The sequence below is a fragment of the Ochotona curzoniae genome, unplaced genomic scaffold, assembly GCF_017591425.1.
Source record: "Ochotona curzoniae isolate NIBS_2020 unplaced genomic scaffold, NIBS_Ocur_1.0 contig_908, whole genome shotgun sequence".
NCBI classification, from domain to species: Eukaryota; Metazoa; Chordata; class Mammalia; order Lagomorpha; family Ochotonidae; genus Ochotona; species Ochotona curzoniae.
The window spans coordinates 16,937,932-16,964,720 of NW_024466607.1; the positions used below are offsets into that span (position 1 = coordinate 16,937,932).

Consider the following 26,789-nt stretch of genomic DNA (forward strand, 5'->3'; position numbering starts at 1 on the left):
AAGGTGAGTCATCAGGACCCGGAGAATTGCAGGTGGCAAGCTGAGCACATGCTGGCAGGGCTTACAACTTCAAAGACCCGTGGGAGGTGGTGGAGGCCATGGACCCCTGTGTCCAGGTGAGCTGAGTACACCTTGACCTGGTGCCCAATACAAAGAAATCTCCCGTGTGATTCAAGTGGCTATGCATGCCGATCTCTGGCCCTTTTTTACTGGAAGTCATGGGAACTCGGTGCCACCTCAGAGTTTGCCATGCATTGTGCCTGGAGGACCAGCCAGCGGGGGGTGGGGGTGGGAGCCTTCAGGCTGAGAACACAATTAAGTTGGAATGCAGTCAAGCACAGAACAACGATGATGGCACTGTGCCTGTAACCACCTTAGAGCGCATAAAGCTGGTGGAAACATAAGCATGTCTGTAGTTACATTAAATGTAAATGGACAAAAATGCTGCACTTAGTCAATGGACATGATCAGACTATTTAAAGCAAAACGACATGCTGCCTACAGAAGACACCTCTAAAACATGGCACCTGATTGTGAAATGTTCGTTATTTTCAAGTACACATGGAATGCTCATCAGACTTTATGCTGGGCCGTAAAGCTAGTCTTAATCAGCTATAAAGAATTTAATTAATACAGATTATGGTATAGGATTGCAATTGGATAAAACCAGAAATTTTAAATAGAGACATTTAGAAAATGTTCAAATGTTTGGAAATTAAGCAATGCACTCAGAAATTAAAGGAAAAAAATCAAAATGGCAACCAATCAAAATGGTAACTAGAAGCTATTTGAACTGAATGATAACAAAATACTACATATCACAAATTGTGTGATGCAACAACAACAACAACAAAAAGAAATTGTGACTTCAAATACCAGCATTAAGAAAAGCAGAAAAACAATGAGCTAACTGTCCTTCATAAGTAGTTTCCAAAATAATTGAACCCTATGAAGTGAAAAGCAGGAGAAAAGTAATAGACATAAGGACAAAATGATGACGATGTTTTTATATGACTGGAAGCAGCGTCACACTGTTCCTGGACTAGGCAGTGGGTGTGAACCGTGCAGCACCAACACTGGGCCTGTAGCACACCCCGCGGTCCTTGGCTGGGGTGTGTGGGTGTGAATGGGTACACCACAGGTGGGCACAACAGAACTGTAGCCTGACGGCTGGGTTTATGGAGAACACCCACTCCTGCCCCCCAAACTTCCAGCCGTCTCTGCTCCAGCAGCCCTGCCAGGCTTGACAGCAGCCAGCACCAAATGATCAAAGTCAAGAGCACACAGCACGCAGCCATGCCAGGCCCTGCTGTGTGTCGCAGACAGGCAGGCCCTTCCAGGCAGCTGTGTTCCAGAGGAAGACGTGCCCAACCTCAGCCCTTATGTAAGCCAAGTTTCACCAATCAGCCCTGCCTTGGGGAGCTCCGGGGAAGTGGGCAAAAGTCCTGCCTTTGTGTCCTGCCTCCAGTAGATGACAATCGTGTGTGCACATGTTCATCTGATAGCACCCCCACACCGTGGCTGGACCTCCCACCTACCCTGATGACTCCATGAAGCTGAGGAGGGCTGCTTCCTGCTCCTCCCTCCTTCCCCTTCCCCAGCGAGATTGTGTCTTCTCTAGCTCCCTGCCTCTGGCTTACTTCGGCTCCTCTTCACGTGCAGCCAAGATCCCTGTCTTCCCATACTGCCATCAGATTCCACGCTTGCTCTATGTGTTTCTGAAATTCAATGAGCACCACTGGCCTTCCTCTCCTCTCCTAAAAAGCCACTGCCCCAGCAGCCTTCCATGTATCTTAGAAGAGGAAACAGAGGAGGAGGAAGAGGAGGAAGAACAACAAGAAGAGGCAACTGCGCTGGCATATTGGTATAATTAACAAATTTGACACTAACCAAGCTCAGAATGCCCACCAGCTACTGCTTGCTTTTCTCCCAGCAGTGCAACACACGCCTAGGTAAAAGGCAATCTAGGCAGGTGTGTACAGCTGGGAACCCAGAAATCTTTCAAACAACCTCGCTCAGATCAGCAATCCTATTGGCTCTATCTCAGATTAGCTTCATTTTTGTCTCTCTCTCTGGCTTTCAAATACATTTTTAAAAATAGATGAATAAATACAACTAAGGCTTTCAGGTTGCATAAGAGAGAAAGTAGGCTTGGATGCGCTCCTGGCTGAAGAGGGAGGCGAAGAGCCAGGTTAGTTATATTGAATGATCATGAACCTGCTATTACTTTGTTGAGGCAAGTAGCTGAGCAGCCAGCAGGGCCACTCAGTGCCCTGAACTCTCCAGAGAGAGCTCTGCACTCTTCATGTCTGGCTGCTGGTGAGGGGCTAGCCTTCTGGGCTTGAGGCAGCAGCCCTCCAGCCCACACCTCCATCTTACTGTGGCTATCTGTCCAAACTCAGCCTCCTGTCCAAACTCAGCTTTTCGGAAAATATGAACCACACTCAGGTACCCCCCTGAGTGACCCAGGGAAAATTCTCGCCCACAAAACCCTCATCTGACTCACTGGTGGGCTGTGAGGTCATGTCTGCCCACCACACACCAGGTTCTAGGTGTCACATGTACAATTCTGCTGGCACCACAGGCAGAGACTTACCCTACTATCCATGGTGCTATAGTATTCAATGTGATTAAATTCTCTATCAATAGATGCTTAAATTGTCTCAATGGGTCCAAAATAATTTGCCATAAACACCTTTTTGTCATTGCTATAAGCACCTTGTATTCCAATGTCTTGCTTTTGAGGATAAACATCGGTCATTTCAGATAGAAAAAAATGGACAAAAGCACTTACAATTGCAATAATAAGGCTTTCCTTGTTAGGAGCCATTCTGATGCCTGAGTCATAGCTACCCTTATGACATCATCACCCTCCTCCCCTGTTCCCCCTTCCTGCCAGTGCCCTGGCCACAGGGCTGCAGACCTGAGCATAATGGATCCATCTAGACCCTAACCATGGGCAGTTTAGGGAATGATAGACCTGGGGGGATTTGAAACTTCCATCTGCAAGTCATGGGCATACGATTTTGTGTAAGAGAGTCAGTCCACGCCAAGGGGGCAGGCAAGGGAGGGTGGATGTCCACAACTAATCAGGGTATGAATCCTAAGTCGAGGACTGCTGGATAAACCAAGAGGTGGGGTGTGTGGTGGAGCTGACACCCAGCTGCACAAAACACAATGTGACCTGTACGTATCGCTCTGACTCTGGTTACAGAAGGATGGCCAGTTCTGTGAAATTATCATCGAAGATGTTGAGGAAACCACAGAGTGGAAGAGAAGGTCCAAGCAGAAAAAACAGAAGCCACCCCCTCCGCCTCCTCCTCCTCCTCCTCCTCCCCCACCCCCGCCAAAGCCAAAGCCAAAGGTAGGTGGCACAGCCCTCCCCCACCAGGTGGGACGACAGCTCTGACCTGTGTCACCCCACGGGGACGACTCCTCTCTGTGGTCCACAGTAAGGGCTGACCACAAAGGACACTGCCCAGAGATGGACATGTGGGTCAGAAAAACATGATGCTATTCATCCCCCATGCCGAGCAGCCGTCGTCCACCAAGGCTGCCCCGAGCACCCAGGATGAACAAGGGGTCCATCCGGAGCTGGCATGAACAGGCACCGACTCCTCCTTGGCTTTCTTCTTCCCCCATTGCCTTGTCAGCTTGAGATTGAGCTTGAGACGGAGGCCCCCAGACTGAGGGGCAGGGGAGAGAAGGCCCCAAGGGAGGAGCAGAGCATGCAGGGGTGGGGCGGGGACAGGGAGTTTGTGTTTGGAGAGCACCATGGCCAGGCGAAGGGAAATCCAAGGCCAAAAGCACACATGAGCTAAGTCTGCATTAACTGAAGTTTAGCATGTGAAAACTGGAAGCTGTGGAAGACATCAACGAGAAACTCTCCACACAGTGTGGGGCAGAGAAATTTTCCATGCCACGATGTGGGAGACGGAGGGAGTAGGCTGTGGGTGTGGGCTGAAGTGTGGGAGGAGGGGTGGGCATCCCTTCTGCAGCAGATGGGGGACTCTATAGGATCCTGAATAAGAGTTCAAGTGCAAGTGAATCAGGGTCTGGTGTTACTCTGCACATGGGGACCCTGGGACCCAGAAGTAAAGGGCACGAGTCCTTTTCTGTTAACTGACCAGGCAAAGGCAGGAGGCTAAGCTGGCCTCACAGGTTCATAAGCAGTTGCACTTCACTGCCCCTGAACTTGAGGAGATGGAGGGTCTGTTGAGAGAGGCTTAGACCCCTCACCGGCCGTACCCTGAAACTGAGGAGAATGCAGAAATGCTTTCTGAGTGTCTTTTCTTTTCCCCTCAACTCTCCTCCCACCCTGGGAAATGAAGCCGCCCTCCAACAAGGATGCGGCAGCCAGGAAGATCCAAGCCTGGTGGCGTGGCACGCTGCTCCGCCGCACGCTGCTGCACATGGTGCTCCGAGTCTGGATCATTCAGTGCTGGTGGAGGCGGACGCTGATGATTCTGCTGCAGAGGCGGCGACGGGCGGCGTTGGAGGTCTATGCCCGGGAAACGTGGGCCGCTGGCAGGCTTCAGTCCTGGTTTCGCATGTGGCACATCCGAAGGCAATACTGTCGATTGCTCAATGCTGCTCGTATCATCCAGATTTCTTGGCGCTGGCACAACTGCCATACTCGTGGTGTTTTCCAGGGCACCTATGAAATCACAGAAAACCAGCTCAGACTTGAACTTGACATCTTTCTAGGATCCCAAATTTGCCGGATTACAGACTGCATCCCATTCCCAATAAAGAACTGACCAGGTCTGCTCTAATCATGGCTCACCAGGTCTCTGTTGGGCAAGCCCTGGGAGGTCTCCGTCCCAGTGGAGGGTCAGAGGGCATGGCTGCAGACCCGGGGACGGAGCACTCAGAGGGAGGGATGTTTGGGATCTGGGGTGCAGAAGGAGTTGAGAGAGCTCTGTGCTGGGGGGAGCAGGTTCTGTGATAGATTAGCAAAGTCTGTTATGGGTGGTGTGCTGGGACAGGAGTAATGTCTATTTTATGCCCTTCCCAGGAGAAGGTGAGCTCTGGGGCCAGTCTATTAGAGTGCCTTACTCACAGTGGTTTTCTCTGATGGTGTCTCTGCATATATATATGCATACATCCATTTGTATATTTTTAATATTTTTCAGTGTCATATATGAAGATGTTATCACATTAACATAACATAAAAATCTCATTGGATAAAGGCAGCCTTTTCTAGTTGTGCTAATCAATTTTTCTTACTTGTTTTCATTTTATTTGGAACACAGAGAGACAGTGAAATTGAAAGTTTCAGGTAAATCTGCTTAGAGGCGTGGGAGTCTGGAGAACACGTGCAGGGCCAGGCTTCCTAGCTCCCTGTCCACTGCTGCCAAGTGGTGGGCAAATCCTGGGCTTGTCCAAGCCCGAGGTCCGAGAATTTCCTCCATCCACTGCGATCAGATCTTGGACGGCTCTGGGCATACTCAGGATCATGGCTCTGTTCACCACCTTGTTGGTGGGCGGAGTCCAGGTAAGTCTGCTCAGATGTGCAGGTGTCTGGATCGCCCAGCCATGTGGCTGGGAGAACCCGTGCCAGGCCAGGCTTCGTGCTGGGGGGTCCAGGCTTCCTGCTGGGGGTCCCCCAGTGGACAGATCCTGGTAATGTGGGTGGCCAGAGTGCCAACCAACACCGGGTTTCACTAATTGGCCTCCTGGCAGCGAGCTCTGGGGTTTTGGGGTGTGGAATTACTGCCTAGGAACATCAATGGATAAAGCCGCCGCCATACCTGTAAGTGAAGAATGAGTCCCAATGACAGGGCCACTGTACTTGCAGGTAAGTGAGGGGACTGAGACCTGGTGGTTTCGATGGGGAGAGACAGGAATATGAGTCAGATTGATGCACCAGCCCACGTGAGAATCCAAAGTTGGGCTTGTTAGCATGAAACATTGCTCACCACCACACACCTGTCCATGTGAAGAAGATCAATGGAACAGAATAAAAACACCAGAAGGGAGCCCACACAGGTATAGACTACTAATCTTTGACAGGAAAACTGAAAACAATCCAGGGGGAAAAGCCTAGTCTATTCAATAAATGCTGCTTTAGACAACTGGATAGCAGCTTGTGAAATTAGGAAGAAAGAGCCGTACCTATCACGTTATACAAAAATCAGCTCTAAATGGATCAAGGATGTAAATCTAAACCCAGAAACCATCAAACTATTAAAGGAAAACATGGGAAGCACTCTCCAAGAAATAAGAATGGGGAAAGGCTTCTTAGAAAAGACACCAAAAGCACAGGCAGTCAAAGCAAAAACGAACGAATGGTACTACATCAGACTAAAAAGCTCCTGGACAGCAAAGGAAACAATCGACAAAGAAGCAACCAACAGAATGGGAGAAAAATTTTGCACACTATTACAAATGATAAAGGACTAATATCCAGGATTCACAAAGAGCTTCAGACATTTTTCAAAAGAACTGATTCAAAGGGCTGACAGACATATGAAAAGATGCTCAGGCTCCCTAGCCATCAGAGAGATACAAATGAAACCCTCATTGAGGTACCACCTAACTCCAGTCAGACTGGCCTACATATAGAACTCAACTAATAATACCTGCTGGCGTGGATGTGGGGAGAAGGGTACCCTCCCTCACTGCTGGTGCGAGTGCAGGCTAGCATAACTACTATGGAAATCAGTATGGATAGTTTTTAGAAAATTGAAAATAGACCTGCCATAAGACCCAGCTATCCCTCTCCTGGGAATATACCCAAAATAAATTAAAATTACATGTGAGAAAGGGATTTGTAATCCTGTATTTATAGCCGCACAATCTACAATAGCAAAGACATGGAAACAATCCAGATGCCCATCCAAAGAGCAGGGGTTAAAGAAACTGTGGTACATCTACTCCATGGACTATTATTTAGCCATTAAAAAGAATGAAATTATGCCATTTGCAACTAGATGGTCCCAACTAGAGACCAATATGCTCAGTGAAATAAATCAATCCCAAAGCACAAATATCATATGCTCTCTCTAATACAAGGAAACTATCATGCAAATTGGAATGTATAGTGATGGAATAATGGAGACTACCATATCCGGAAGAGAAGACACAATGCAACATGCATCCCTACTTCCAAACAAGAGATGGACCCCCAGTGAAAGTGTTGGACATATCCAGACAATGGGATGATGGACTGTCAGACATTAACTGTACCAGCAATATCAAGGTACACTTAAATAGCAGACTGATGGCATTTTAACTCCTTATAAAGAAATGTACTGTTGTGACAATATGGGAAAAATCAGTCGGGGGATAGAAATTGCGGGGAGGAGAACCCAGACTATACAGGATTATACAATAAAATTCAAAATTTTAAATAAAAAAAATTTAAAGGTAAACCAGAATCCATTGGGAAATTACAAAGCCCTGGATATGAAAGTATTCCTTTGCAAAATTACAAAATGAGAGCAGGGCTGTGGCACATCAGGTTTTCCTGCTCCCTGTGAGGCCAGCATCCCATATGGGTGCCAGTTCAAGTCCCAGCTATTCCACTTGCAATGCAGTTCGCTGCTAATGCATGGAGAAGCAGCGGAAGATAGTCTAAGTGCATGGGGTCACCCATGTGCGAGAGCTGATTGGAGGTCTAGGCACCTGGCTTGTCCCAGCTTCAGTCCCTGTGGCCATTTGGGGTGAGAATCTCTCTCTCTCTCTGAAATACTTTTTTATCTATTTGAAAGGCAGCATTATAGCAAGAGAGGGAAAGGCAAAGAGAGACGATTCCTATGCTGGTTCTGCCTCAAATGGTCTCAACAACTGTACTGGCCACAGAGGAGGGCGATGTGGCAGCAAGCCAGGGAAATAGTGGGTCTGGTTGAAGCTGGCACAGAGATCAGGCAGGAGCTGCTCTGGGCCCACTACCCGATGAAAGACAGGCCTGTGACTGAGCCACCCTGGAGATCATACTTAGGACAGGACAGACTTACCTGGGCTGTGATTCCCTGAGGATGCCCGGCTGTCCCCAGCAGGTGTCTCCTCTTCCCCCAACAGCTCTGACCTGGAGGAGGCAACCTGGCCCCCTGGTCACAGTTGCCCTTGTGACATCGTGATCCTCTCCTTCACACCCTTCCTGCCCCTGTCAGCAGTAAGGAAGCAGCTACCACAGGGGAATGATGACCTGAACCACCGGCTCCAACCATGGGCAGTCAGTGCTGTGTAAGACTAGGCTGCTCGCGTTCTTCCGGGGTGTTACGGGACAGCATGAGACAGTGCTATGGGAGCCCAGAAAAGACCAGGGAGCAGGGGCCATGGGGACACCCATAGACTGGTCCTCACTCCTGCTCCCCACCCAACACTCTGATTGCAGAAACCTAGCCCAGAAGAAAAGCCACCAAAATTTGAGGTAAGTGGGGCTCCGAGAGTCCCTGGAAGTGCAGGATCCACCTCTGGCCCCATCCCCCAAAGCCCTTCCCTCTCCTGGGTGAACAGAGCCAAGGATGGAGATGGGCAGGACAGGGCGTGGAGCAGCACACGCACAGCCCCTTGGGAGGTGTGGAGCAGCGCTGTGGGAACCAGGGAGATGGGTGAGAGTTGGCCTGGCTCCCGGCATGCACTGTGAGCAACCGGTGGGAGCGGAAGTAAGAAACACTAATGATCAAGAACAAGAACCCCCACACACAACATGCAGTGACCATATGCGCACACATATATGTATGTATGTGCACATATGGAAGACATGCACACGCATGCATGAACGCACACACATACTACTGCCTCCGAAAAGAGCTCTTTCTAGCCGAAAAAAAAAAGGAGAAACCGGGCAGAGTAACACATAAGTTTAAGAGAATCACTGCTTTGCTCCAGTGAAACACAACAGAAAAATCTGCAGCCTCACCCTCACCAGCTAAGGAAGAAGCCCAGACTACTGCAAGGAACAACCCCGCCCCACCTTCCCCTCTGCCTCTGGCTGCTGAAGGAGGGCCAGGTTTTTGTGGAACTAAAGATGGTCTGCCAGACCTGGCTGTGGATCTCTTGACTAGGTCCCTTGAAATGTGCAAGTGACTCCTTATTAAAGCTTTGTTTTTAATCCATTTAAAATTAAGTAGATACTTTCTGAACTAAGAAAAATACAAGCAGTGATGTTGAACCCGTGTTGACCACACAGAAACTGAAGGCAGAAAAGGTCAAGATAGATGTGGCACCACCCCCGCCAAAGCCAAAGGTAGGTGGCACAGCCCTCCCCCACCAGGTGGGATGACAGCTCTGACCTGTGTCACCCCACGGGGACAACTCCTCTCTGTGGTCCACAGTAAGGGCTGACCACAAAGGACACTGCCCAGAGATGGACATGTGGGTCAGAAAAACGTGATGCTATTCATCCCCCATGCCGAGCAGCCGTCGTCCACCAAGGCTGCCCCGAGCACCCAGGATGAACGAGGGGTCCGTCCGGAGCTGGCATGAACAGGCACCGACTCCTCCTTGGCTTTCTTCTTCTCCCATTGCCTTGTCAGCTTGAGATAGAGCTTGAGACGGAGGCCCCCAGACTGAGGGGCAGGGGAGAGAAGGCCCCAAGGGAGGAGCAGAGCATGCAGGGGTGGGGCGGGGAGGGCTGGAACAGGTGAGCCGGGAAACCCAAGGCTCAAACTGTGTGTGTGCGTGTGCACATGTGCACATGTATGCATGTGTTAACTGAGGGTTAAGGAGATGAGAGCAAACAGAAGTGAGCGCCAGGCATGGGGGGGCGGGGGGGGGGAGCTAACGGGAAGGTATGGGTCCCAGTTAGGAGGTCAGACCCAGGGCAGCGAGGGAGCAAGGTACCTTGGGCCCCTAGGTCTGTAGGTGCTTGCTCTACAGGGGCCCCTGACAAGGAGGGTGAGGAACTAAGGGCCAAGAGAACAGTTGTGCAGGTGGGAGTCCTGGGGTTTGGGTATCAAGACAAAGCAGCCACTGTGCCTGAACCAACATGGTAGCGAGTGGCAGCAGAAGAGCCTTTAGCAGCTCTCCCGAGGTCACATTGGCCCTTTCAGCTGCTGAGACGCCCCACTCCCCATCCCCGGAGCACTGTGGGCCTAGGTTAGGGTTTCCTGAGCGCCTTGTCTCTCCTCTCTGCCAAGCCGCTGCCCCCTAATGCTGTCGTGATGAGCACCAAGATCCAGGCCTGGTGGCGCGGCACGCTGCTCCGCCGCACCCTCCTGCACGCGGCGCTCCAAGCCTGGGTCATTCAGTGCTGGTGGCGGCAGACACAGGCGAAGCGGATGCAGAAACAGCGGCAGGAGCTGCTGGACTTCTATTTGTGTGAAGTCCGGGCAGCCGTTAAGCTACAGAGCTGGTATCGCATGTGCCGTCCCCGACGACGATACTGCACTTTGCTCAGCGCGGCCCACATCATCCAAAGCTTCTGGCGACTTCGTAAGAACCACACCCGCTACTTGCTCAATGGCATTTACGAGATCACATCAAGCCAGCTCAGACTGCAGATGGACGTGCTTTTTGGACCCCAAATTTGCCGGATTACAGACTGCATCCCGTTCCCAATAAAGAACTGACCAGGTCTGCTCCAACCACGGCTAGCCAGCCAGGTCTCTGTGTTGGGCGAGCTCCGGGGAGGTCTCCGTCCCAGTGGAGGCTCAGAGGGCATGGCTGCAGACCCCGGGGACACTCACAAGTGAGCGCTGAACACTCAGAGGGAGGGATGTTTGGGGTGTGGGGTACAGAAGGAGTTGAGAGAGCTCTGTGCTGGGGGGAGTGGGTCTGTGATAGATTGGGTGGAGGGCCGGGCCTGGAGGCAACTGGCTCAGAGACTGACTGAGCTGTGCCCCACTGGTACCTCCTAGAAGCCTGGGATATCCTTCACTCTCCATCCTTTGATACTTCCCCCCACTGAATTTAAAACAAGTTCAAAATGCAGCCCCTTCATGGTCTCTCTTATCCTACAAGGTCTGGTCCAGTCCCCTCTCCCTCTCTGTCCTCCCTAGCTAATCTCCTATATAGCAAACATCCGTCATGTTTCCCTTGCTGGAACTTGGCACCTGCCACCTGCTCCTAGAGCTGCCTCCTCCCAGGGGGAGAGCTCGCCTTGCTTGGTTTTTTTCTGTGTGCCAATGTCCCTCCTTTCCCTACCTGACTTGAGCTGCTTCTCCTCCCAGCCTCTGCTTCGACTCTGGCCTCCTGTTTCTCAGGTCCACGGTGCTCACTGAGCCACAGTAGCTCACTGTTGGTCCATTTCCTGACCCCTGCACCTCAACCCCCAACACACACACACACACACCAACCAGCAGGGCAGGACTCCGGGGCTGGCGCTGTGGGAGTGGATGAGAGGAAGGCAAGGAGCAAGTGTGGGTTCTTTCAAGTCCCAGACAATGCATAGAATGATGGTCACACAGACACCAAGTGTGACAGCAAGGGTGTATTACAGGAAGAGAAAGTTGCTAGAGAGTAGAAGCTATCTAAGTCCATAGTAGAGGTAGACTAGCTTCTGGCACAGCCAGGTCTAGAGGCCCCAAACGGGTTGTCTTACATGAAGTGGAATTTGCCTCAGTCACATACACACAGACATAAACCCATGCATGGGTCATGTGTTCTTGTATGCATCAGGTCAGTCAGGTACGTCTCTAACAGGAGATCAGGTCCAGGCTCCGGAAAATGAAGCTCAGTCAGCTCAAGGTCCTGGAGACAGGGCCACAGCAGGCCGTGTGTGTGTGTGTGTGTGTGTGTGTGTGTGTGTGTCCCCAGCACTGTTCTGGGTGCCGCTGAGGCAGGAGCCAGCTAAGGGCTGACTGAGGCAACAGAGAAAGGCAGATCTCAACACTCCTCTCTGCCTCCCTACATGCCACCGTGAGGCAGGACACAAATAAGAGCCGGCAGGGAAGCTGAGAGAAACTGCAAGCTCAAAACCCTTTCGTGCAGAAGCTGCATGTGGTTGCAACAGCAGCCGTGTAGCCTGCAGCCCGTGGAACTTGGACACCACTTTCAGAACCCCTCGCCCAAGATGGATTCCGACAGACACACGGCCCCCTTTCCTTCGGAGCTCAAAATTCTAAAGGAAAAATCTTTTTCCTTTTTAAATTAATTTTACATTTTTAGATCTTAAATGTTTTTATTTTTAAATTTTAAATTAAAATGTGAATTCAATTGGGTGTTAGAATGAAGTGATTTTCAGGCCTGCATATCTTGACACAGTTATCCAATGCACCTTTCTTAGGAATCTGGCATAGGATGTGCTCCATGACGTGGAGGGATTACGCACATTTTTAAAAATTTTTATTTATTTTTATTGGGAAGTCAGATATACAGAGAGGAGGAAAGACAGAAAGGAAGATCTTCCATCTGATGATTCACTCCCCAAGTGGCCACACCAGCCAGAGTTAAAACATGGAGCCCAAAGCCTCCTCCAGGTCTTCCACGTGGGTGCAGGGTCCCAAGGCTTTGGGGCGTGCTCAATTGCTTTCCCAGGCCACAAGCAGGGAGCTGGATGGGATTAGAACCAGCATCCATGTGGATCCTGGAGCGTTCAAGGTGAGGACTTTCGCCGCTAGGCTACCATGCTGGGCCCAGGACTACACACTTCTAAGAAAGTGTGTGGGATTGTATTCCCGCTGTTTGGTGAAGATCCCAGTGTACGAGATAACCAGGCCATAACAGAAAGCCTGTATCCCTGGAAGGAAAGCATTTCTTCAAACAAAAACCACACTTCCCAGTATCTTTGTCCTTGATGTTTGGAGATCAAGTTGCCAAATAGAAACTTGCTTAAGACAGGGAAGACACAAGAGGAGCAGACAGTATTTATACAAAGTCAAAGCTACAGAGACAGACAGACAGAGAGAGATCCATTGGTTTACTTCCCAGATAACCACAACAGCCAGGACTGGGCCAGGCAGAAGCCAGAAGCTTCATCTGGGTCTCTCACATAGATGGTAGGGACCCAAACACCTGGGCCATCTTCCACCATTTTCCCCAGACCGTTAGCATGAAGCTGGGTCAGAAGTAGAGCAGTGGGGATGAGAACTAGTACCCACAGAGGATGCCAGCATTGTAGGTGGCAGTTTAACCCCCTATACCACACCTCTGGCCCAGATGTCCAGGCGTCAGACACAGAAGCTTTTAGTTTTCCTCACTCTACATCCAGCTCTTTCTTCTGCTGAGCCATAGTGGCCGCTAGACTAATATGTGACACCTGTCACTATAGCCAGAGGCAACGGCTTTGCTAAGCTCTCCATGATTCTTCCACCAAGCCCAAGCTGGCACAGTGGCCAGACAGGAGCTGCTGTGCCCAGTGCAGGCTGACAGCTGTGAGCCAGAGGTCACAGGACAAAGGCCAACTCCATGGTGTTAAACCACTGCCTACAGTGCTACCATCCCACGTGGGTGCCAGCTTCACTCATAGCTGCTCTACTTCTTATCCAGCTTTCTGCTAAAGGAAGGAAAAAATTAGCAGAAGGTGGCCCATGTGAGAAGCTTGAGGGGAGCTCCTGAGTCCTGGCTTGGGCCTGGCCCAGCCCTGGGTATCTATTGTGGCCATTTGGGAAGTGAACCAGCAGATGGGAAATCTTTTCCTCTGTATCTCCTCCTTCCCTCTGTAACTCTACCTTTTAAACAAATAAAATAAATCTTAAGCAAACAAACAAAAACAGACACATTCACGTGGGCTATGGGCTCCCAGAAGACTCTGAGCTGTCTCTGGCAGGTGTCTCCCCTTCCCCCAACAGCTGTGACCTGGAGGAGATAATCTGGCTCCTGATCACAGTTGTCCTTGTGACATCGTGACCCCCTCCTCCACACCCTCCCTGCCCCTGCCAGGGCTGAGGGAAGAATAAGCAGAGGTGGTGTGAACACCTGAACCACTCCCTCCAACCATGGGCGGTAACTGTTGTGTAAGATTCAGCCACTTGCATTCCACCCCGGGCTGGGGGGGGGAAGAGGGGGCAGCATCAGGCGGTGCCATGGAGCTCAGGGAAGAGCAGGGAGCAGGGGCTGTGGGGACACTGCACAGACTGATCCTTGCCCCGGCTCCCAACCCCACACTCTGATTACAGAAACCTGATCGGCGACGCAAAAATACACAGGATGCATACCGGCAGCGACAGGTAAGTGGGGCCCAACGACCAGCACTGGCCTTCTAACCTCAGGCATGCAGGAATCGTCTCTGGCCCCATCTCCTAAAGTCCTCCCTCTCCTGGGTGAGCAGAGCTAAGGGCTGAGATGGACAGGGCAGGGGGCAGAGCAGCACAGACAGCTGGGAATTAGGGATGTGGGTGAAGGTCAGCTTGGGTCCCCCGGGGATACATAGTGACTCAGCAGTGGAAGTGGAGACAACACAATTGAGGGGGGAGGCACACAACTCCACAGAGTTGTGACAGGATGGGAGGCGCTAGTGCGGCTGCGCCGACGAGGACACGGTCATAGGTGTACCGAGGGCTTGGCACCCTCTGCCAGAATGAGTCCTCCGGAGAGAACACGATCCCGCCTCCACCTGCCAGATGTTCAGGCAAGAACGTGTAGAGACTGTGGTGGGCTGCGGAAAAGGAGGATGACAGAGAGGCAAAGCCATCCCAGTCCCCCCAGCTCTCCTGCTCCTCAGGACCTCCAGGGGGCCAGCCGAGGGTCCAGACAGTCCCCTGGTTTTGACCATGACAAACTCACAAAGAGGTCTCTGCTTTGCTCTGTTAGAAGTTATTGGCGCAACTCCGCCACCAGCAGAAGGTCCGAGCGGCGAAGTGCATCCAAGCCTGGTGGCGGAGCGTCCTCGTGCAAAGGACCTTGCTGGTGGCAGCCCTCAGCGCCTGGGTGATTCAGTGCTGGTGGCGGACCGTGCTACACCGCAGGCTGCAGCAGCGGCGGCTGAAGCTCCTGCGCCTGTACGTGGTGGAGGAGCAGGCGGTGGTCAAAGTGCAGTCCTGGCTCCGCATGTGTCGCTGCCGGCAGTGCTACTGCCAGGTGTGCGACACCATCTGCGTCTTCCAGCCCCCAGACGACAGTACGCTGCCCTACCCGAGCCACGACTTGTTGCAGGTTCAACACAGACTCATCTCCAAGCAGCCCAGATTCCACATCGAGATCGTATCTGTCTAACAGGTCGCTGCTGCCCCCAATAAACATCCGAGTAGTTTGCATGAGTCTTCCTTATTCCCACAACCCGGGACTACCCTCACCCCACCTCTCCCATCTCCAGGGATGGCCCTGCTCCTCTTTTACTTGGAGGGAAAACAAACAAACAAACAAACAAACAAAAAAACCCCTTTCTCCTACTCTCTGTTTCTCCAGCCCTTGCTTAGACAGGGACGGTCTGTGCGTGTGCTCCATGGGCCATCTTGAATCACAGCCCGGGTCTGTCCTCACAGCCCGGGTCTGTCCTCACAGCCAGGTGTCCCATTCCCCAGCGCCTACACCACTCCTGTCACTTGCACTTGGAACAGTGAGTGGCTGGGCCCTCACAGCCCTGAACATTGAATGTGTCCTTGGAATTGACCATCGCAACACTGGCTTTACTGTAACCACTCTGGTCTCTGACTTAGGATCACCTTAGGATCACTTAAGTCATAGCCTGAAATCACTGCGTGTCTCTCTCTCGCTCTGGGTTGCACTCATCTGGCTGTTTGCAATTCATGCAACCAAGAGATGAGAGAGTGCACATGCTAGAGGACCACTCTGCCCGCTCATCGACTCCAGTCACCATGTCAAGAGTTAGCGTTGATGCTCTGTCCCGTGTTCACAGGGTCAAAATCCCTGGGGCTTGTAAAGCAACAGACAGACCTACAGTAAGAGCCCTGGGGGCTAGACCACAGCTATAGACCACCATCCTCGCTGGGTGACTTTAAACTCGTTGTCCATTCTCCTTATTTATAAACGTGTTAGGAAAAAACCTCAATGCTGGGGCTGGCACATGCCGCTTGCCATGCCGGTATTTCATATGGGCACTGGTTCCAGTCCTAGCTACTCCACTTCTGATCTAGCTCCCTGCTAATGTACTTGGAGCAGAGGATGGCTCAAATGCTTAATATTATGCTTTGCATAATATGGGAGACTGGGAAGAAGCTCCTGACTTCTGACTTCAAACCAGTTCAGCTCCAACCATCGTGACCAGATGGAAAACTCACTCTTTCTCTCTCTCTCCCTGCTTTTCAAATAAACAAAGTTACCTTTTTAAAAAAGAAAGAGGAGCCCGGCATGATAGCCTAGCAGCTAAAGTCCTTGCCTTGAACGTGCCCGGATCCCATATGGGCACCGGTTCTAATTTCGACTGACCCACTTTCCATCCAGCTCCCTGCTTGTGACCTGGGAAAGCAATCGAGCACGCCCCAAAGCCTTGGGACCCTGCATCCGCATGGGAGACTCAGTAGCAGCTTTGGGCTTCTGGCTCCGAATTGGTGCAGCTCCAGCCATTGTGCCACTTGGGGAGTGAATCATTAGATAGAAGATCTTCCTCTCTGTCTCTCCTCCTCTCTGTATATCTGATTTTCCAACCCCCCAAAAAAAAATTAAAAAAAGAAATTAGACAGAAAAGGTCACATGTTCTATGCTTCCATTTCTTTTTTTAAATTCTTTTATTTTGGTAATCTTTACATATAGTTGATTAGGGCACAAAAGATCAAGGGCTACAGGAAAGTGTGTAAGACCATTGTTTCCACATTAATATATATTTTTTCTGTATCCTGGGTAAGGCAAGAGTTAAGGGAAAAACCCCACCCAGCCTGCCACCTAGCACAGGTGCCAGACGTGAGGCATGCTCCGAGGGTCCTGCTCATGCAGTTTTGATAGTTCAACAGTTCTGAATTGCTGCCAATCTCGCTGCTCTAAGCGCGATGAAATCTCTTCGGAATCCACTGGCTGACACAGTCTCTTCATGGTTGGGGTTCTGAGATCAGCACTTCAATTGGAGGGATCCCACACGTGATTCTTGTGTGTGCTTGCCAGTACAGGATCTGGCACCGTCCATCACCCCAATCAGGTTATGCACATGCTGGTCGTTGCAACTGCTGGGTCAGTTCCATCTCCGGCCCTGTCTTCCACGCGAACCAATGGGTGTTGCACTCCAGCCCAATCCTGCCCGGTTCATACTCTGCCCTCCTGCAAACCACTGGGAGCTGCAGCTTAGTCGGGGGGACTCCCCATAGCTACTAGTAGCTGAAAGAAAGGAGGTGTAAACTGACTGGTAATGGGTACACAAGGTTTGTTTTTATTTCTTTTTTTAAGTGATGAAGATGCTCTAGAACTAGATAGTGAAGATGGCCACACAACTTTGGGAATCTACTAAAACCATGGAATGTTCTGCTTTAAAAATGTGAACTTTATAATGCGCACATTGTATCTCAGTAAAGTTATTGGTTTTTAAATGTTTTATATAGTTGCTTTCACTTTGACTTAAAAGAGAGACAAGGGCTGGTGCTATGGCTTAGTAGGTTAAGCCTCTGCCTGCAGTGCTGGCATCCCATATGGCCATTGGTTCAAGTCCCAGCTCCTCCACTTCCGATCTAGCTCCCTGCTTATGGCCTGGAAAAGCAACAAAGGATGGTCCTTAGGGCCTTGCACCTATATAGGAGATCGAGAAGAAGCTCTTGGCTCCTGGCTTCAGGTGAGTTAAGCTCTGGTGGTTGTGGCCATTCGGGGAATGAATCAGCAGATGGAAGATCTTTCTCTGTGTCTCTCTTTGTAACTCTTCCAAATAAAGTAAATATATATTTTTTAAAGATTTATGTATTTTTATAGGAACGGCATATATATAGGGAGGAGAAGAGACAGAGAGGAAGATCCTCTGTCCGATGGTTCACTCCACAAGTGAGTGCAATGGCTGGGGCTGAGCCAATCTGAAGCCAGGCGCCAGGAGCTCCTCTGGTCTCCCACGCGGGTGCAGGGTCCCAAGGCTTTGGGCCGTCCTCAACTGCTTTCCCAGGCCACAAGCAGGGAGCTGGATGGGAAGCGGGGCTGCTGGGATTAGAACCGGCGCCCATATGGGATCCTGGCGTGTGCAAGGTGAGGACTTTACCCACTACGCTATCGTGCCAGGCCCCAAATAAAGTAAATCTTAGAGGAAGAAGAAGAAGACGACGACGAAGAAGAAGAAGGAGAAATAGCATAAAAGACCAAGGAATTTTCCATCTGCTGGTTCACATCTAGATTGCTTGTGCCGACCAGGACTGACCCAGTCTGGAGCCTGTAGTCTGATATCTGTCTGGGTCTCCCACACGAGCACCAGGGGCCTCAGTACCTGCTGCCTTCCTGGATGCTCATGAGAGGGTAGTTGGATCAGAAGCAGAGGCGGGACTTGAACCAAGCACTCCAGAATGGGACGTGGATGTCCCATGAGGCGTCTTAACCACTGAGTCACACACTCAACCCTGATTAGAGTTGATTTCTAAATCTGTGAATGGGACTAAATTAGTATTGGCTGTTATACAAAATAATATGAAGGGTGCAGGAGCTCAAGCACTTGGACTGTCCTCTGCTGCTTTCCCAGGTATTAGCAGGGAGCTGGATTAGCATTGGAGCAGCTAGGACTCACACCAGTGCCCATATGGGATGCTGGTACCACAGGCAATGGCTTAACCAGTTAGGCCACAGTGCCAGCCCCTATTTGACTTTAAAAAAAAAAAAGGAAACCCTGCCATTTGTGACTACTATGTGAATGAACCTAGAGAACATAATGGTCAACTCCTCAAATGCCTGCATGTGACAGGCTGTGCTGAAGCCAGCTGCAGAGGGGCTGCAGGGGCTGAGCACATCGGCCATCGTCCCCTGCTTCCCAGGATGCATTGGTCTGCCACTTGCAGGGAAGTGGAGGAGCCAGGACTCAAACCAGCTCTCTGATATGCGATGTAAGCCTTCCGAACAGTGGCTTAACCTGCTGCACCATGACACCTACCCCCTATTCTTGAAAACCATTGAGGACAGATTTTAGATGTTTTCATCACAAAAAACAACCACAAGAAAAAGAAAACATGTGAGTGTATATGTTAATAATCTTAATTTAACCACAATGTATGCACGTTTCAAAACAGTGTTGTCCATGGCAAGTATATATAATTATTCTTTGTCCACTTAAAACAAGTATTAAACTATATGTGGATTAATCTTATGTAACTTGTTTCCTAATTGAATCAGCAGAGCAGTCATTCATTCAGTCTTAGCCCAAGTTCAAAGCCAATAAACTTGCTCTAAGGTGACTTTCAACATTTCAACACTGAAAGAGTTATTTGTGCTACTTTTTGTGCCTTTGAATTCATTTTTTACTTTTTAAATCTTGAGTCAATGTTAGAATTCTTTCACCAGTTCCTCAAATGGCATTACACCCTTGATATAGTATTTCTAAAATTAAAGTGTGGGTTTTTTTTTCCCCTCAAGTCAGCATTTCAAAAATGACAGGACTATTCTAGACACTCTAAAAAGATTCTCAACTAAAATTTATAGCAAACTTCAAAAGACCTCAAGCAGCCAAAGCCATCTAAAAGAAAAACAACCCTGAAGCCATTAGCTTCCTGATCTCGAACTATATCACAATACTATAGTAATCAAAACAGAATGACATACAGACACACAGAACAATGGGATAGAACAGAGAGCCCAGAAATAACCAATGAGTATAGTGAGATAATCTTTGACAAAAGTGCCAGTAATACACAAATGGGGAAAGGACAGAGGGCCCAGTGTGATAGCCTAGTGGCTAATCCTAGCCTTGCACGTGCCAGGAACCCCTATGGGTGCCAGTTTGTGTCCTGGCTGATCCACTTCCCATCCAGCTCCCTGCCTGTGGCTTGGGAAAGCAGTAGAGAATGGCCCAAAGCCTTGGGATCCTGCACCTATGGGTGAGACCCTGGAGAAGTTCCTGGCTTCAGATAGGCTCAGCTCTGCTCTGGCCATTGCGGCTACTTGGGGAGTGAGCCAACAGATGGAAGATCTTTCGCTCTGAATCTCCATCTCTCTGTAAATCTGCCTTTCCAATTAAAAAAATAAATGAATTTTGAAAGAAGGGAAGATAGAGAGAGAAAAGAAAGAAAGAAAGAAAGAAAGAAAGAAAGAAAGAAAGAAAGAAAGAAAGAAAGAAAGAAAGAAAAGAGTAGAATAGAAAAATAGGAGGAAAGAAAGAAGGAAGGAAGGAAGGAAGGACAGAGAAATAGAATTGGGAATCAGAATTTTCACACACAAGAGAATAAAATTGGACTCATGTTTTACACTGTGCACAAAAATTAACTTGAAATAGACTTTCGTGAAAGACCCGATGCCATAAAACTCCTAAAAGAAAACCCAGAGAAAAAGGTCCTTGACATTGCTTTGCCAATGATTCTTTTAAATAGGACACCAAAAGCACAAGCAATGAACTCAGAGATAAAGGAATGATACCACACAGCAAACAACCGAGTAAAGACACAGCCTTTGTAACAAGAGAAAACAGCTGAAAATCATGTATTTAAAAGGTGTTAATACCTAAAATATACAAGAAAATCATTAAAATAGCAAAAGCAAATAGGTTGATTTAAAGTAGACACTTTTCCAAAGAAGACTTAAAAATGGACATTGAGTAAAATAAATGCACAGCAGTTCTTATTATTGGGGAAATACAAATCAAAACCACAGTATCACCTAACATCTATCACAACAGGCATTATTCAAAATAAGAGAAGGGAGGGGCCAGCACCATAGCACAAATGGTGCCGGCATCCCATAGGGATACCAGTTCATGTCCCAGCTGCTCCACTTCCAGTCCAGCAACCTGTGTATGGCCTTAGAAAGCAGCAGCAGATGGCCCAAGTTTTTGGGTTCCTGCACCCATATGGGAGATCTGGAGGAAGCCTCTGTCTCCTAGCTCCTGGTTCCTGACTTTGGACTGGCCCAGCTCTGGCCACTGCAGTAGCCATTTGGGAGTGAGCCAGAAGAAGAAAGATTGCTTTGTGTGTGTGTGGTGTATGTGTGTGTTTTTTCTCTCTGTAAATCTGCTTTTAAAATAAAAATAAATAAATCTATAAAAAAAAAGAGAGAGAGAGAGAGAGAAAGATTGATTCTGAGAGAGAAAGTGAATTTTGGCAAGGGTGACTAGCAAAGAGAACCCTGCCAGTAGAAATATAAATTGGAAGACATCATGGACAACAGCACAGAAAAGTCCTCAAAAGGCTTAGAACTCAGGGTGGGCATTTGGTGTGGTGGTTAAGATGTGGGATGTCCACAGCCCATATGGGAGTACCTGGGTTCAAGTCCCAGCTCTGCTCCTGATTCCAGCTTCCTGCTAATATGCACCTGACTTCAGTCCTGTCTATTGCAGTCATTTGGGAAACAAACCAGCAAATGAAATATCTCTTTCTCTCCGGCCACTCTTTCAAATAATTTTTTTTTAATGTCAACTATCATATGACCCATCAATCTCACATTGAGATGTACCTGAGTGCTCCAAATAGTTTGTAGGAAAATGAAATTGAAAGAGAAGTTTATAGGGCCTGTGCTATAGCATAGCGAGTAAAGTCTCTGCCTGAAATATTAACATTCCAAGTGTGTAACTGTTCATGTTTCAGCTGTTCCACTTCCAGTCCAGCTCCCCACTAATAGTCTGAGAAAAGCAACAGAAGATGGACCGAGTCTTTGGGTGCTGACACCCATGTGGGGGACCAAAATGAAGCCCCTGACTTCTGGCTTTGGCCTGGCCTGCCTCTAGCTGTTGCAGCCATCAGGGGAGCGAATTGCAAGATGGAGAATCAATCTCTATTTCTCTCTCCCTCCCTCTGTAACTCTAAAATAAAACTATCAATAAATACTTTTTAAAATGCAGAGACAAAATTTATATCAATACAAAAATTTGAAACTCATACAAAGGTTGTTTCACAATATCCACTTTCCAAGAACTTTTTGAAGCTTCTTTGCACATCCAAAGGCAATGTAGTTTCCTGAAGCTGTCACCACCCCCACATGGACCGCAGCATTAGTTACTGCCATCAAGATACAGAAACGGGGCCAGGCACGATAGGGTAGTGGTTAAAGTCCTGACCTTGCACATGCCAGGATTCCATATGGTCGCTGGCTCTAATCCGGACAACCCTGCTTCCCATCCAACTCCCTGCTCGTGGCCTGGGAATGCAGTTGAGGACAGCCCAAAGCCTTGGGACCCTGCACCTGCACCCAGAAGAAGCTCCTGACTGCTGGCTTCGAATTGGTGCAGCTCCAGCCATTGCAGCCACTTGGGGAGTGAATCATCGGACGGAAGATTTTTGTCTCTGTCTCTCCTCCTCTCTGTATATCCGCCGTTCCAATAAAAATTTTAAAAATCTTAAAAAAGAGAGAGAGAGAGAAATATGTGTTCCACTTCCTGCTTCTGCTTTCTGTGTTGCTGTGGGGCTTGGTTTCCTTCTAGGCACATTTGGCCTGTCTGCTGATGCTGCTGCTGCTGCTGCTGCTGCTGGATTCCTCAGACAGGATGAGGTCTCTGCGCCTCAGTCCAGACATCCCAGGAAGCCTGAGCTGAGGAAGATCCTGCACAGTCAGTGGAGATCTCTGGCACCAGCTCCTTCCTTCATGGCAGCATGACTGAGGACCAGAAGGCACAGGAGGAGAGGCCAGGACACGGTGCCAGACCAGCCACCCTGAGCTGGGAATGGCTCTGGCAGGTGAGAAGCAGGGCAGGCACTCCAAGGCAACAGCGGGGCAGACTCCACTCTGTGGAAGACATGCTAAGGCCGATGTCACAATCAATTGTGAACTCACACCTCTCCCTTCACTCATGTCACTCAAGTCAGGCCTTAGGAAGCAGAGAAATCTGGGCTAAGAAACCATCTGGAAGCAGACCATGGGGATTCGATTTTGTGTAAGAGACATGACCACATGTACCTGGGAGTTAAGGATGGGTGAGCAACAGCTGGGCTCCACAGGTCTCGCACAAGAGAAGGCAGACACCACACTGCAGTCCTAACCCAGCTGTGTGCTTCTTCCCATTTTTCCTCTGATGACAGGTTGACGGACAGTTCATGATCGTTGAAATTGAGGATACTGAAGAAATAACTGAATGGCGTCTTAGAGAGGCGAAGAGAAAGAAGCAGCAGGTGGGTAGAATTCCTTGTTGCTAAGAGAAATCAGGACATTGGTGTGCACATATTTTGCCCCTTGTCTCAACTCATCAAGCATCAGTAATTCATTTCCACTTCCCCTCCTTAGCCTGATCCCCTGAGTCATGCACTGAGTGTCACAGTGAAGCCAGGTCATCCGCTATAACATGGTGGGTAGAGATAGAAGGACGTGGGGATTCTTAATCTAAGAGCAGAACGTTCCATGTGGGAGTTAACAGAGCATGTGCTGAGGGAATAAAACTCCCCAAGACCTGGCCACAGCTCTGTTATGGCTCCAAGCTCAGTGAAGCACGCTGAGACTCTGAGGGCGCAGCGATGGGGCTTCCTGGCAGGTGATGGTCACCATCGATACGCTGGCTTTCATTAGATCCCTGCTGATCCCTCTCTGAGAGAGGGCTGATATTCACACAGAATCCTAACACTGGAATTGTGGCAAATCAGTTGAAAATTACCACCTGTGGCAGGACATCCATTATGTCCAAACCTTGGAGGGCAGCAGAACACAAGACCTGGGGTTGCTGCATCCAGGGGAAAACACAGAAACTCCCAGCACTTGGTTTTGGGCTGGCCCAACTCTGGCCATGGAGGCCATTTGGGAAGTAAAACAAAGATAGAAGATCTAGTCCTCAGTATCTATCTCTCTCTCTCTCTCTCTCTCTCTCTCTCTCTCTCTCACTCGCACACGCGTCTCACTCTGCCTTTTTTTTTTTTAAGATTTATTTCATTGAAAAGGCAGATGTACAGAGAAGGAGAGACAGAGAGGAAGATCTTCTGTCCGATGATTCACTCCCCCAAGTGACCTCAACGGCTGGAGCTGCGCCAATCCGAAGCCAGGAGCCAGGAACATCCACGTGGGTGCAGGGTCCCAAGGCTATGAGCCATTCTCGACTGCATTCCCAGACAGGGAGCGAGATGGGAAGTGGAGCTGCCAGGATTATAACCAGCGCACATGTAGGATCTTGCAATGTTCAAGGCGAGGACTGTAACCATTACTCTATCACGCCAGGCCTCATTCTGCCTTTCGAAGAATTATAAATAAGTTTTAAAATAAGAGGTGAGATTTCAGGGGCAGGTATTTGGTGCAATGGTTTGGTCACCACTGCGGGTACCCGCATTTCTAGTCCCAGTGTCCATTTTCAAGACATGGCTCTGCTCACCAATTCAGTTGCCTGCTTATGCACCTTCTGAGAAGCAACAGATGAAACTCAAGAAACTGGGTCCTACATTATACAGCAGTCCCAGGCTGAATCTTGGCCCTGGGTTGCAAGACATGAACTTAGCAATGTCTCTTCTTTCTGTCTAGAAAAAATCAAAGAAAAAAGAAACAGCAGCAGCCATAAAGATCCAGGCCTGGTGGCGTGGCACCCTGGTGCGCCGCACGCTGCTGCACATGGCTCTCAGGGCCTGCATCATCCAGCGCTGGTGGAAGATGACCCTGCTGAGAATGCTGGAGAAGAAGCGGCGAGCTGCGCTGCAGGCCTACGCACAGAGGGAGAGGGCAGTGACCAAGCTCCAGTCCTTGGTGCGCATGTGGCGCGTCCACTGGCGATACTGCCAGGTGCTCAATGCTATCTATGCCATCCAATACCACTGGCAGTGCCATAACTGCCAGACATGTGCACAACTCCAGTGCCACTGTGTGGTCACCGCCACCCACCTGCAGTTCCACATCGAGATCAGTCACTTCTAATTTGACCAACAGCATGCTCTCTCCTGTCAAAAGTAAACATCACTCAGATCTGGTGTGCTGCCTATGGTCTTCTGGCTAAGAGAAACTTCACCTTTGGGCCTTGCTGCCCTTCCTCCCCCTCCCTCCCTTAACCTTCTTCCTCCTCCTCATCCTTAGACACTGAACTGTGCCAGCAGGGTCTGTGCACCTTGGTTTAGAGTGACAGTAGCCGTGTGCCACTCACTCCATTGTCACAACAGAAACTCTCCTGCTGTGTGACAAAGCTCAAAATTCCAGGCCGGTCCCTTTCAGATCATGAGACACCCATGATACAGGCACATCACCTTCCTGAAGAGCATGGGCTCCTCCACACACGTCTGGACAGACTGTGAAAAATGGCTCTGACAGCACAGGCCAGGGGCAGCTGGGCCTTTGATGCCTCAGTTTACTCCTTGGCAAGGATGGAGAGAGAACATCAGGATACAGCTGATTCTTCCTGGAGCCTGAACAGTACAGCCCAGTTGAGTACCAGGAAGTGCCCTTAGAGGTAGAAGAAGGATGGACTGCATCTGCTGATGGGCAGGTGATGATCCTAAGAACTAGTGATTTCTCAGGTTAGAACACCTCACTTTTAGCTTTAGTTCCTCTTTAATGTTATTCTTATCAAAATACTTCCTTTTATGGCATCACTGCTGTAGCACAGCAGCTTCAGGCTCTGCCTACAGTGCCACCATCTCATGTGCACACTAGTTGAAGTCTTGGATGCTCAACTTGCAATCTATCTCCCGACTTACGGCCTGGTGGAAAGCAACAGATGATGCCCCAAATTTCTTGGGCCTCTCTGCCCAAATAGAAGACTATAAAGGAACTCCTTACTCCCAGTTGGGACCAGCCCAGCTCCAGCCATTGCAACCATCTGGGGAGTGAACCAACAGATGCAAGCTCTCCCTTTAGCTTTCCTTCTCTCTCTGTAACGACCTTCCAAATAAAGATAAATAAATCTTTTTTAAAAAAAATATACTTCCTTTTCAAAAATGTTTATTAATTTGGAGGCAGAAAGCCAGGGGCAGAAATCCTTGGACCCTCCACCTACATGGGAGATCCATACAAAGCTCCCTTCCATTCCCTTCCTCTTCCCCATCTCCTTTTCCTCTTCTTCCTCTTCCCTCCTTCTCTTCCTCCTCTTCCTCTTCTCTCTCTCTCTCACACACACCATGTCTCTCTGTCTCTCAAAGACATTTTTGAAAATCAAGATCCTCTAAAATAAAAGTTGAGACAGCTCCTCACAGGGACACCTGCTCTCCGAGACCAGGGAGCATTCCAGCTGCAATAAAAGGCATGTTGAGAGCGACATGGAGCCACATGAAGAAATCAACAGCGCTGGGAAAGGGAACACGCAAGGTAGACACTGAAGAAAGTCTACATGTGCTTCCTGCCTTCCCTTCTCTCCTCTGATTTAAAAGATAATTGAATAAAGCAATGATTACTAATTTGTGTGGATGGTCTCTCAATGTGTAAAGAGTAAATCAAGCCCCATAAAGGAGTGGAAAGGCACCGCATTTTCCTCGGAAACCTTTGATATTACTACTTCAAGTGAGATTGTTGAACATTGAGATGATAGTTATAATCCTAGGTCAATCTTAAGTAAGTAATCTTAAAATGTAAAAAGACCATGCTGTGGCATGATGAGCTAAGCATTTTTGCAGTGCCAGCATCCCAAATGACTGCCAGTTTGAATATAAGTTGCTCTACTTCCAATCCAGCTACCGCTTGCTAATGTGTCTGGTAAATCAGCAAAATATATACCAAGTCCTTAGACTCCTACATTCAATTCAAGACCTAGAAGAGGCACCTAGCTCTGGCTTTGGACCAACCATTGCAATCATTTGGGGAGTGAACCAGCAGGTGGGAGCTCTCTGTCTCTCCTCTCTCTACATATCTGCTTTCCAAATAAAACCAAATGGGTATAAAAAATAAAAAGTAAAAAAAAAAAAAAAGGATGAGGAGCTAAAATGGTAACCAGCAGGTATCTACATGGCTCAGAAAAGGATAGCTCATGTTCTTAGATTGGAAATGTCAGACTGCAATACTGGCCAGTACATGCAAGAACT

General features: G+C 49.1%; 1 protein-coding gene across 1 annotated transcript in view; it reads left to right on the forward strand.

Annotated features, from left to right (window-relative positions):
* LOC121166008 (IQ domain-containing protein F2-like) overlaps positions 1-24,702 on the forward strand; it is a 28,795-nt gene extending 4,093 nt beyond the window's left edge. Inside the window, exons 2-5 of the mRNA XM_040995032.1 lie at positions 10,572-10,581; positions 22,697-22,750; positions 22,896-22,985; positions 24,313-24,702. Of these exons, the coding sequence (XP_040850966.1) occupies positions 22,733-22,750; positions 22,896-22,985; positions 24,313-24,699 (495 nt within the window). The 5' untranslated portion in view covers positions 10,572-10,581; positions 22,697-22,732 and the 3' untranslated portion in view covers positions 24,700-24,702. The remainder of the gene's footprint in view (positions 1-10,571; positions 10,582-22,696; positions 22,751-22,895; positions 22,986-24,312) is intronic.
* Positions 24,703-26,789: the final 2,087 nt, after the last annotated feature.